The sequence below is a fragment of the Barbus barbus genome, assembly GCF_936440315.1.
Source record: "Barbus barbus genome assembly, chromosome: 20".
NCBI lineage: Eukaryota > Metazoa > Chordata > Actinopteri > Cypriniformes > Cyprinidae > Barbus > Barbus barbus.
In genome coordinates, this window is record NC_136748.1 from 19,258,419 (window position 1) to 19,271,340 (window position 12,922).

The window sequence follows — 12,922 nt, forward strand, 5'->3', positions numbered from 1 at the left end:
TATTATATATACACATTTAAAAATAATAGAACTGAAAACTAATAAGACAACTAATAAAAACAAACTAAAAGTAAAAAAACAGATGTAATTCTGAAAATGCTAGTAGCTGATTCTGTATATAAATAATACTAAAATAATATCCTCATGTTGTTCCAAAGTTGTATGACTTTATTTCTTCTGTGGAACACAAAGGAAGACATTTTGAAGAAAATCTCAGTGTTTTTTGTCGGTATAATGAAAGTTAACAGGGTCCAAATGGGGTGTTGTTGACCCCCATTTACTTTCATTGTATGGACAACAGTCAAAACCTTTTTCAAAATATCTTCTTTTGTGCTTTGCGAAAGGTTTGGAACGACATGAAATTATGAATTTTCATTTTTGGGTGAACTATGATTTTAAGCCTCAATGTACACAGCACACACAAACATTGGGAAAATTGTGCATATTGGGTGAAACGGCCCATGCTTTTAGGCTCTGAATAAATTATAAATCAACATTCTCTTGCTTCATACAACCTCCCAAAAAGCATGATGCAATGTATTATGGAATTACCTAATTTATGAAGGATGTGAAGCTGCTTTTAGACTTCCACTGACTTCAGACTTTCACTGTTAGCTTTCACTGTTATGCTGATGATACCCAGCTCTATATTTGTTCGCGACCTGATGAAACTTACCAATTTGCAAAACCAGCGGAATGTATAGTTGATATCAAAAACTGGATGACTAGCAATTTCTTACTGCTAAATTCTGAAAAAACAGAAGTGTTAATTATTGGACCAAAAACTTTTGCATGTAATAACCTAGATCACTGTCTAATACTTGATGGCTGCTCTGTAAATTCATCGTCATCAGCTAGGAACCTAGGCGTACTTTTTGCTAGCAATCTTTCCTTCGAAAAACATGTTTCTAGCATAGTAAAACTGCTATGTCTAGTAAAACTGCATTTTTCCATCTTAAAAATATATCTAAATTACGACCTATGCTCTCAATATCAAATGCAGAAACATTAATTAATGCGTTCATGACCTCGAGGCTAGATTATTGTAATGCTTTATTGGTTGGTTGCTCTGCACGTTTAATAAACAAACTCCAGCTGGTTCAAAATGCAGCAGCTAGAGTTCTTACTAGAACCAGGAAGTATGACCACATTAGCCCGGTTCTGTCAACACTGCACTGGCTCCCTATTAAACATCGTATACATTTTAAGATCTTGCTAATTACCTATAAAGACCTGAATGGTTTGGCACCTCAGTATTTGAGTGAGCTCTTATCGCATTATAGTCCTTCATGTCTGCTGCGATCTCAAAACTCTGGCCATTTGATAATACCTAGAATATCAAAATCAACTGCGGGCAGGAGATCGTTTTCCTATTTAGCGCCCAAACTCTGGAACAATCTACCTAACACTGTTCTGGAAGCAGACACACTCGGTCAGATTAAATCTAGATTAAAGACCCATCTCTTTAACCTGGTTTACACATAATACACTATCGCATTTCTATAATTCAAATCCGTTAAAGGATTGTTAGGCTGCATTAATTAGGTCAACCGGAACCGGGAACATTTCCAAAACACCTGATGTACTTGTTACATTGTTAGAAGAATGGCATCTACGCTAATATTAGTCCGTTTCTTACTCATTCCGAGGTCACCGTAGCCACCCAGATCCAGACTGTATCCAGATCAGATGGTGGATCAGCACCTAGAGATGACCTCTACAGCCAGGACACCTAGATGAGCCCCAGAGACTGATCCCCAGTGAACACCCTGTCTCCAAGACGGCCATCGGGACAAGACCACAGGAACCAGATGAGTCCTTTGCACAATCTGATTCTGCTTTAGCCTAGATTTAAACTGCTGATTTTGTCTGGCCAGAGGAGAATGACACTATTTCGACAAACTATTTCCCCGTCTAAATACTGTGAAGCTGATATAAATCCACCCAGCTTTATATCAAGCCGATGTAAAGCTGCTTTGACACAATTTGCATTGTTAAAAGCACTATACAAATATATTGACTTGGCTTCTGCCAAAGCAAGGTATGTACCCTTGGGAGCATGTCTTCATAGGCATCTCAGTATGTTTTGGAACAGAGCTTACGTCTGTGGTATTTCAAAGTGAACACATGTAGATTTGCGTGTACGTTCGCATGCTTATGAGAATATGTGCATGCATGTGTTTATGCATTGTGAGTGTATGTGCGTGTTCGGCCTATAAAAGCCCCCCTGCACTCACCTCCAGCTGTCTTTGACCTTCCTTTTAAGTTGTTCCCAGCTGTACTACAAGCAATAGAGGTGGAGTCAGTATAGAGAGGCAATTCAGCCATCTTTACTCCAGATCGAGCCTCCGCTATCAGCTGCCTGGCTCTCTCTCGCAGCTGCCTGCGTCGTTCTTCATCACGCTCCTGACACACACACAGAAGCAGAGGGAGAGGGTGGTTATTGAACGGGTGCCATCTCAAGTAATTGACAGAAATGCCATTTTCACTCCTCTCTCTCCCATCAGATCAGACTGATAGCAGCTTTTTTTTACCAGTCAGGATGGAGGGTCTCTGGCACAGAGGGAGAGAGCGAGAGAGATTCACTGCATGGTTTATTTTGTCATTGATTCTGTATAGGTCCAGACATAATAAACCAGAGATATTTGCTGGTGTGTCATTTTTTTGACCTGACTGTGTGTTTAAGAGTGTTTTGTGTGCATCAACAAGAGGTAGAGACAGAAATGTATGCACCAGCTACTTAAACATGAATAGACAGATGAGGAAACTTGAATTACATTTAATTGCAACATCTAATCATTAGACCAAGCACCTGACATGTAAAACATTTTTAATAAAAATATTGCTAATTAATAACACATGATTGAAATTAGACCTGTACTTCTAACTACACAACTTTGTAAGGCTGTTCGCAAATATTTCTTGGTACTATTATTTTGAGAAACTCTGATTCATTGAACTAAGTTGGTAATGACAGAATTAGTGACCATAGTTGGGTAACAATGCTTTAGAGAAAATGCATAATACTGAATGGTTATTATAACCTAACAATTTTCTGTAATATTCACAAAGTTGTAGTATCACTACCACACTTAAGAATTAAGACAGGTCTGCTTGGCATGATGGGTAGCCTGGGCCCACAGACAGCCACATGAACACACACACATATTTTCAAGGTGGTAACATGTTTCTGGAGCAGAAGAGCAGAGAGTTAATTAACCCCATTTCACCTGTTTCTGTGGACACTGTTTGTCTGAAGCCATTGTTCAGAAGGACAATAAGCAGAGAGATGCAGATGAGGGAATCACAGGAGCACTTTTCGGGGGTCCAACCCGGGGGCCCTTGAGTCTCAGGGTAATTTGGACATGCAAGACAAAGCTAAGGCCAGGTTACACCTGAAAACACAGGAGCGCTCCTGCCAAAGCTGAATTGGGCACATTTAGTATGAGTGTGTGTCTGCTATGTTCTCGCAAAATGAATAACATCTGCTCTAATTGAAGGATGACTTGGAATAGCCAACGATATGAAAGCGAATAAATTAAGCAATCAACAAAAACAAACAGAACCACATGTTTCTGTGTCTACATCTGCCTCTACTGTATAAAAATGTATGTTTTGTCTGAGCTGTGAGGCTTTTGCCCTGTGCTCCTCATACAATTTAACGTAATATAATTGTCATTCTTTCTGCAGCTGAAGTCTAAAACGCCAAATGATCTTCTCAACCTTGCAGGTATCATCACACACAACCTTCGACACACTGTTTTACATACAGCGATTCAGGGCTAGGCTAACCATTAGCACAGAAAATGAGATTCCTTGTGTGTGTGCGCCCAAAGGGCAGGATTACCACCAGGCCCAGTGTAAACTGCTTTTAGGCAACTCTGGAAATGTTCTGTAATACTGTAGTCAAGGAAAATTAACAAGAGATGAAGAACAGCAGCAGACAAAGGAAAAGGAAGGTGCATCAATCCACACAGACTGTGCTGGAACATTTAACAGAAGCTTGAATTGGGCAAATCTGTAAAGGGGCAGACAGACACTTCATGAAGTTGGAAATGCATGGTATACCTGGAATAAATACGGATTCACACTAAATGGATGATAACACTGATGGTGAAAAAAGGACAGACATTTGAATGCAGCTCTGTAAATCGTTTTTTTTTAACTTTCCAAAAAAAAAAACCCCCAAAAAAACCTTTTCACATTGTATTAAATTTTCATAAAAATGTAAGGCCTGTACTTTCATCATATTTCACACACAAAAACTAATTTAATTGGAATTTTTCTGGAAAACTTTACAGTAAGGTTTTGGATGTATATTAAATAATATAATAACATAAAATAACAATAATCAATACTTTTATAAGACTAACTAAACTAAAGTATTGTTAATTTCTACATGTACGTCTATATTTTTTATAATTTAAATGTATAAATAACATTAAACTAGACTAATAAATGCTGCAAAAAACATTAATTTCTGAAAAACCTTTAATTACCGTTAAAAGAAATCTAACTGATTATTACGATATAACATTACAAAATTAACTATTGTTGAAGAATTTAACATTAATGTCCTTTTTTTGTGATTTGTATTAATGTTTTAAAAAAAATAATGCCAATAAAGCACTGAAAATCTGAGACATTGAAAGGGACAGTTATGAATGTGTGAAGTCAACATGCTTGAATAAAAACAGTCACTGAGAGATACAACTGAACTCTCCAAATGAATCGGCCTTGCACACTGTGCAGAATAACCACTGTGGAACGATCTATTTCTACAGCAGCAATGAGGTGTGAAACTGTCTGTCCTCTTATGAAGAGATTTCTTTAATGGCTCTCTCTTCAAATGGACTTCAAGTGGCTCTTTTTCAGCTACACTGAAGCTTGACCGTTCAGTCTGGACTCTCCAACTGGGCTGTGCTTGGAGTGAGAGAAAGAGAGAGAAAAAGGAAGAGGAAGAGAGGGGAGAGAGATCAGTGGCCCATCCAACCTCCCAGCTGCAGATCTCCAAGGATAATGAGGGTATCCATAAGAACGAGTGAAGAAAACAAAATAAAAACATTTGGGGTGGCAGAAACGATGACAAAGTCATAGTTAAAGGTGGAGAAGAAAGCATGGTGTGTGGGTAAAAAGGGAGGGAGAGAGGCGCAAAAGCAGATAATGGAGGGCTGTCGCCCTCATTCTGGACAGGAGATCCAGGGAGAGAGGGGGTGGGCGGCAGAGCTGAGCCCCAGACAGAAACACTCACAGTGGGCATGGGGTCCGGGTGGCTGCCCCAGTCTGGCTGCTCTTTTGGAGGGGGCTGGAGGGTGGGAGGGGGCTGCGAGGGTGCAGCGAGCCATGGAAGGAGTCGCTCGGCTGGGCACACACACAGGCTCAGGGCCCTGGCGCTAACACAGCCGTGCCAGCCAGCCAGAGACGGTGCCAGCCAGTGAAGCACAAACAGATATATTTGTCATGACACACTGAGTGTGCAGAGAAGGGGAGGGCCACGTGTGTCCACGCACACACACACACACACACACACACACATAGCACAAGCAAGCAGTGCAGAAGAAGAGAGGGTTTGGATTTTTAGCCCATCCAAAAGACACACACAAACATGCATACAGATGGGAATCATTAGTAATTTATCAATTCTGGTTCTGATTCCATCAATGATTCTTCTTAATTTTGAGAAAAAGAATGGAATATGATCGGAAAACAATTCTTTTAATTGTTTTAATTTTAAGTGTTTATTTAAAATTTATTTAGACAATACAGTTTAGATTTTTTTTATATCAGCCATTTATCTATCAGCCATTAAAAATAATTATTAGCTTATCTTAAATGTATGATTCTTTATTCTATTTATTTTCTTTATATTTAATTGCTTTAGATTTATATAAATAATTTTAAATAAAAAATACAATACAGTATAATACAATATATACATGAATTCTACTGTAATATAGAAAATCATATGCTTACAGGAGTGTTTGCAAAGATTCACTTGAAAGTTGATTGCTGACAGAAAATAATTCAATGGCGTGAAAACCAACAAGGCTGTGATGATGTCACCAGCTATAATTAAGAACCGTTTTTTGATTCCTGACCCTACTTGCCTATGAACTCATCCAAACGGTAGACAAATAACCAAACCCAAATATTCAGCGCGTTTACAAAAGCAATCAAAGATGAACGCAATGTTTGAGACACGTTCAAGAAAATGAAAAAACTACGACGTTTCAGGCTCATCAACCCTCTCTCCGTCCTTTAGAAAGTGACCTGTGAAATAAAGAGACTTCCTTGTCCTCTTCACCTCTCTCTCTCTGCACTGTCTATCAAACCCTCCTCTCTTTTATTCTTCCTTCGCTCCCATTTCTGTCCTCTTTAAATGGAAAATACAGATCGTCTATGATCTGTCCCCTGGCTTCGTGGTCTGTAATGAGAAAACTTCACCTTGTGTCCCCGGCCATTCTAAAGGAAGCATTCGTCTGCTCCCATTCACAAATCCAATTATATGTAGTCGAGAGAGAGAGGAAGAAAGAGAGAGAGCCTACAGAAGGGGAAGCATTGGGCAGACGGACGGGGCAGCTTTTCCTCTGTAATGTGGCCTCTGCTTGGTGTTGAGGTGTCAACTTAAAATGCAAGTAGTTGAGCATCAGCTAATCCTACAGCAGCCTGCTTTAGCCCCCAGCCAAACGAGAGCGAGAGAGAGCAAGAGAGAACGAGCGCGAGAGAGAGATGCCACCGTGGCCTTATCGCTGGGCTGCAGATGTGGTTCCTGGATCAATGCACATACACCACGATCAATGCATTTGATAAAGAATTAAGAAGAAAACTGTACATGCTATCAAAGGCCGTTGTACATGGCATAATTATGCTTCTGCATGTGTGTAGATGATACTGGTGTGGTGTGAGGGCGAACAGATAAATAGAGAGATAGAGATAGATGTCTTGCAGGCTACAAAGCCTGCCCTTAGCACCCGGCTCACACACAAAAAAAAAAAACACTGCCAAACAGTTACCAACCCATTTTGCAGGATGGAAGGATAAAGGCTGTTGGCCAGGTTTGTCCCTCAGAAAGACATTTGGTATTTAACGTACAAGCATATGCATAACTCATGAGGGCATCTGAGACATTCCCATCATGCTTATAGTGGGCATGAACAAAAATGACAGTGTCAAACGCAGAATTAATACCAAACAAAACATGCTTATTTCAATTTACGACTGCAGAGAGCCAGAGGCAAGAGGTTACAGAGTTGGAGGGAGAGCTGTGTGTCAGTACTACTCACACACACACACACACATACTGATGAATGTGGGCAGTTGGAAAGACAAACCCTTGATGCGGGTAAAAGAGTAGTAGATGAACAGGTTGAGCAGGCGCTTTGTGTGCGAGTAGGAAGAAAACTTTGGCCTTTACATGACAACATAATTACCCGGCAGAAAGAGCCATTCACTGCAAGCTGTCCTTAACGGAGTACACAAACAACACACACCTGCTTCAGTCAACATGAAAGCCAGGTCGCTTCCGTAATGTGACGTTTTTCCGAGTGAAAGAAGATCATTCGTGAGAAAAAAGATAAGGCTGATCAGGAACTGGTTAGATTGAGATGATGAGGGGAGGGGGTTGAAGGATAACAGGGCTTGGTGACATCAACTGAAATGTTGTTGAAGAGGACGAGCAATTTATGATATTCTTACTTTTTTAATGTTCACCAATGAATTGTTCACAATAACAACTGTAACAAGTATTACAGTGAACATTAAATCGGCAGATTGCTCCTCCACTAACTTTTTTTGTTATTCCAAAAACATCTGTCTTTATAACCTGCAATCAGAATATAATAGTTTGCTCTTCCTCTAAAATGACTTTGATTTTTTTCTGCTGACATCACTTGAAAGTAGTAATGTAAAATACAGAAAGAGTGATATTGTGAAATATTGCAACTACAAATGTACATTTTCTGTTTTAATATATTTTCTGTTTTAAAATATGATGGCAAAATTGAATTTTCAGCAGCCATTACTCTAGTCTTCATTATCACAAGATCCTTCAGAAATACTTCTAATATACTGATTTAGTGCACAAGAAATATTTTTATTATTAATGTTTAAAACAGTTGTGCAGATTTAAATTTTGGTGGAAACTATGATTTTTTTTTAATCAGCATTTTTTGATGACTAGAAAGTTCAAAAGAACAGCCTTTATTTACAAAAAATTGAATGCATTCTTCATGAATTTAAATATTTTATTTTAACACTCTTTAATATTAAATATTAAAGTCAATTTTAAAATGTAATTGTTCACTTTAAAAAGTTTGATCTCTTTCAGTCTTTAGCAAGATATGGAACATGACCATTAAAAATGTATTAATGCGACAGAAAATCAACAAGTTATTAAAAACGTTGTATTAATGCTTGTACTTACTTTCTTTAATTAAAGTGTTCAGACAGACACACAAACGCTCTTAGCACTCTCTCTCTCTCTCTCTAAACAAACACTTTTCAGTCCAACTGAAATAACTGGATTAAACAATTGCAATTTCATATCAAAATTAACTTAAACTTTATGCTTTTATCCTTCATATTTTATTCATAGGAGACCGACTTATGAATGAGGTTAAAAACTGAAGAGCGGTAGAAAAGAGAGAAAGGAATGAGGTAGTGGAAGAGAAGAAAGGAGAGGTTGTTGTGGTGGAAAGAAAGAGAGAGAGATACAGAAAAAGAGAGAGACAAGGGGGGAAAAAGAGGAGACAGCCCCACTGAGAAATGACTGTGTGTGCGTAATGCCGGAGAGAGCAGTGGCTTGATCACAACTCATGAAGAGATTGGAGGGGCGTCTCTCTCTCTCTCTCCGTCTAACAGCTTCTCTGTTCCAACCAACCGCTTTGATCTCCACACACACAGCCCTTCAACTACCTTCTATCCATTCTGTTTCATTAGACGAGAATCCACCAGAAAAAGAAAGGTTTCCAAACTAAAAAGACAATCGGAATGCAGCGCGAGAGAGCCTGTGTAGTCACGTCAGCATGTTAAAATGCATATGGAAGGCGCAGCCACGGTTCCTTTGAAAGTCTGAGGGAATCGTTTGAGGGCGTCAGACCCAAAGAACAGAGAACAGGAGGACAACTGTGGCCTAATTGGCCCAATTAACTCTGAGTCTCTGGTGCTTGCTGGGACAATTGGTCTTCCCTGGGCCTTCCCACTGACTCTCACGCATCAGAGGCGGGCTGACGCTAACGACTGTGGACTACAGAGAGAAAGAGAGAGAGATCACTGCAGTACGTGGTGTTAGTACTGACAACAGATTTACATAGAAAAAGCAACATATTTGATTACACGTTTGATGTCGCAGTTAAACGAGGCTGAAAAACGAGCGTGATAGAGCCTCAAAACACACATGCACAAGCACACAGGGAGGCCGCCACGAGTTCAAAGGTTTGCTCCGTCTCTCTCTGAGAGGGAGGGTCACAGGCAGCTCTGAAAAGTCACCGCACTGTCACACAGAGAGGATGGAGAAGAGAGTCAGGAGGGTGAAGCAGGGCCTCGTCGGTAAAAATCAAACAGTCCAATTAAACTAATCATAACGAGCCAGTGAACACGAGGAAGCTCACCTGGAATCTTTTCCCTCCCCCTCTTCTGCTCTCTTTCTCTCTCTCTCTCGCCGTACCCTCCATAATTACCCTGGCCAAAGCGCTGTGAAATTACTGCACTGATCAACTAATGCTTGAGAAAATCTGAAGAAACGCACTGTCCCCTTTTTCTGCCTCCCTCCCTCCCTTTTTATGATTTAAAGGACTACATAAATAAAAATTATTTCCCCTCAGTATCGCTCCCTCTCCCCTGCTTTCTCTTAATCGAGGACCGAAAAAGAGGAAAAGGAAAGAGAGGGGAGATTCTCTTCAATTTATTTGAAAGGTCTTGTCTATGAAAGAGTGAAATTATGTGAGGGAGAAATTTTCTGGGTTCAGTGTAAATTCAGATCTATAAAGAGCAACTGTGGCATAATGTAACTGCCACAAAATGCATTTTGATTAAAGCATCAGTTTAAAAATCCACAATGTAACACGGGACCAGGCAGTAAAAATTGCAACAACACAAGCCTGGTGTGACAGAAACACTTCAAAATGTAAAATTACACCAGATTTTTCAATGATCTCACATGACGCTAATCCAGAAAGGACTGTTTGCATGCAATTCAAAATGCTAACAAAAAAACGAAAAAACAACCAATGCAGAAATGTTAGCAAAATGACAATCCACCCATGGGAATAACAAGAAGTTCATCCACATAAAAAAGTATGTCCGCTTCAAGAAAGATGATGTATGTGACTTTACAACTGAAAATGAAATTTTCTTTTAATGTGCTTTTATTTAAAAAATTTAAAATTATGAAATACATAAATGAGATTCACATTGCATCTTTTAAAACTTCTGGAATCACTCTGTGTGTTACTACCCTAATATTTGCCTTTGTTAAAAATGAGGATGAGATTATTTTGCTGTAGTCAACACTATGCCACAAATGTATAAATTAAGTTAATAGCACTTAACTTAAACCTGGAACATTCCTTTAAGAGTGTATGTGTATACTAGCGTGAAGGGGGTGTTGTGCTGCTGTGCTTTTTCTAATTGTTCATTAATTAGCGATTTGCTCTCACCAGGGGGTGAAGAACATGAGAGCGACTCAGAGGTTTGGTTCTAATGGATTGTGAAGGTCACCTACCCATAGTACAATGACCATGACTAAACAATTTATACCGTTATACTACTATCAAAGGCCTAAACACACACATATGCACAGAGTTAGCAAAGAGTAGGAGACAAAAAGTAAAGCAGAGAGAAAGAGAGAGGGAGAGAGACAGTGGTGGCAAAGATCAAAGCAAGAGAGCCAATGCAGCACAATGGAGCACAATTAACATGGCATGTAAAAGAACAAGAGAAACACACACACACAGAGCAGTTCTGATGAGAGGGGTGGGCTCACTGATGGGCCCACTGAAACACACCACTGACCGAGGACAATGACTGGCCCGCTGGCCATCCTACACACTCTCACACACAATCAAGTCTGTATGCTAACTGCTTACAATATTGTACACACGGAGAAGCAGTGTTTCATTTAAAAGACCCCTTTTTGACAAACATTTATCCTGTTGAAAGTTGGGGCAGGATATTGAAGGGCTAGTTGAACCAAGGCTGCATTTATTCAATTAAAATCACTGTAAATACCTTAATATCAAGCTGAATATTAACTGCCAGACTATTCAAATCTTCCCTGTTTTTCGATATATCACCACAACGGCAGGATTAGCCCCTGGCAGTAAAAAAAAAAAAAAGAAAAAAAAAAAAGCACAGCATTTTGGCCCATGCTAAAGTGCGCCACTGAAAAGCTCACTGCACCCCAATGACTTCACTCTCTCTCTCTTTCTCATCCATCCTCACTTTCACCCCTCCATCTCTATCTCCGCTTTGAAAGAATGGAGCAAGTCTTAATTTAATTAAAATATTCCCTCTGCATGCTAAAGCGTAAAGTCTCTTCTTAGTGGAGGAGCTTCATGCAGAGGCCAGTGATAAGATAACAGGGCCTACTAATCAAAACAAGACATCAACTAATCTAATCTAAATCACTAACAATTACCAGCGTGCCAAGCCACGCTCCCTTTTGATCAATGTTTTCTATTAAAAAGTGAAACAATTCAATATTCCAGCACGCTAATGCACTGAAGCCTCATTAGCACATTGTCCTTGGGATGGAGGCGCTGCGAACGCATACACAGACACTAATTCTTGGTTCATTTACGGGACGAGGACCATCTCCCCTTGATCAGAGCGCAGAGGACTTTTGCAGGCGAGAGAGACTATGAGAAAAGAAAATATTTTTCTTTGAAAACAACTTTAATTTATGGTAGCATCACACTGAGGTGCCTTCTTGTTCCTGCTCTTTGCTTTCTTATGCATTTCATTCAAGGGCATCTCCTTTCCTTTTAAAATTCATACAGCAAAACGTCTGAATAAATCCGCCACAAGCCAGATATTTCATCATGTCCTGAAAACCCCTCCCCCGTGGTTCTGTATGTTTATGCCATTGCGTTTCACACTATTCTTCTTCTAAAACAGGATGTTAGGAGAACTGAAATGTTATTCGGATGTGGCCTGAGCTTTTCGACGTCAAGTGTCAGCCGTCCTGCAGTACTGAGCTCAGTAGAGCATGTTTATTTAGCGTTTGATGTTCTCTGACTGGTCACTTCCTACATCACTACCTGGAGTCCTCGAGTAACCCTTAAAGACCTGTCCTGTGTGAAATGAGACACTCTAGAATGATGGCTCTTGGCTACAGAATAATATTACTCTCTATTACTTCCTGTCTGACAGGAGCATACTGAGAGGAGTTGGGAATAGTGGTAAGAACTTATTTAAGTGTGTATATGCACTTGTTTATGTATATGGAAGAGCTTGTCATAAGAATTGTTATATTTGAAAAAGAAAAAACTTTGGGGAATTTTGGTAAAATCCACAACTGAAATATACAAAAATACTGAAAGGTTAACCTTTACAGGAGGGTTTGAGTTTTAGTCATTACTATAATTAGTTGTATACACATTACCATTCAAAAGTTTAAATTAATACGTTTAATCAGCAAATACACATTAAATTGATCACAAGTGCAAGTAAAGACTTTTATAATGATCTCTAAATGCTATTTTTATTATATTCCTATTAACTTATTTTCAACACTGATAATAATATGAACACTTTAAAATAAGGTTCCATTAGTTAACTGTTCCCTGCTGGTGGAATGACCCGCCCAACGCAACTCGAGCAGCCGACTCCTTAGCCATCTTCAAGAAATGGCTAAAAACACATCTCCTCCATCTTTATTTGACCCTCTAACTCAAGCACTCTCTATTCTAATTCTATCTATTTG

General features: G+C 39.3%; 1 protein-coding gene across 2 annotated transcripts in view; it reads right to left on the reverse strand.

The window, feature by feature from the left end:
• Positions 1-12,922, reverse strand: part of LOC306886592 (EH domain-binding protein 1-like) — a 143,379-nt gene that overhangs the window by 44,248 nt on the left and 86,209 nt on the right. For both annotated transcript variants that reach the window (XM_079443839.1, XM_079443838.1), the window contains exon 16: positions 2,238-2,406. In XM_079443839.1, the coding sequence (XP_079299965.1) occupies positions 2,238-2,406 (169 nt within the window). The remainder of the gene's footprint in view (positions 1-2,237; positions 2,407-12,922) is intronic.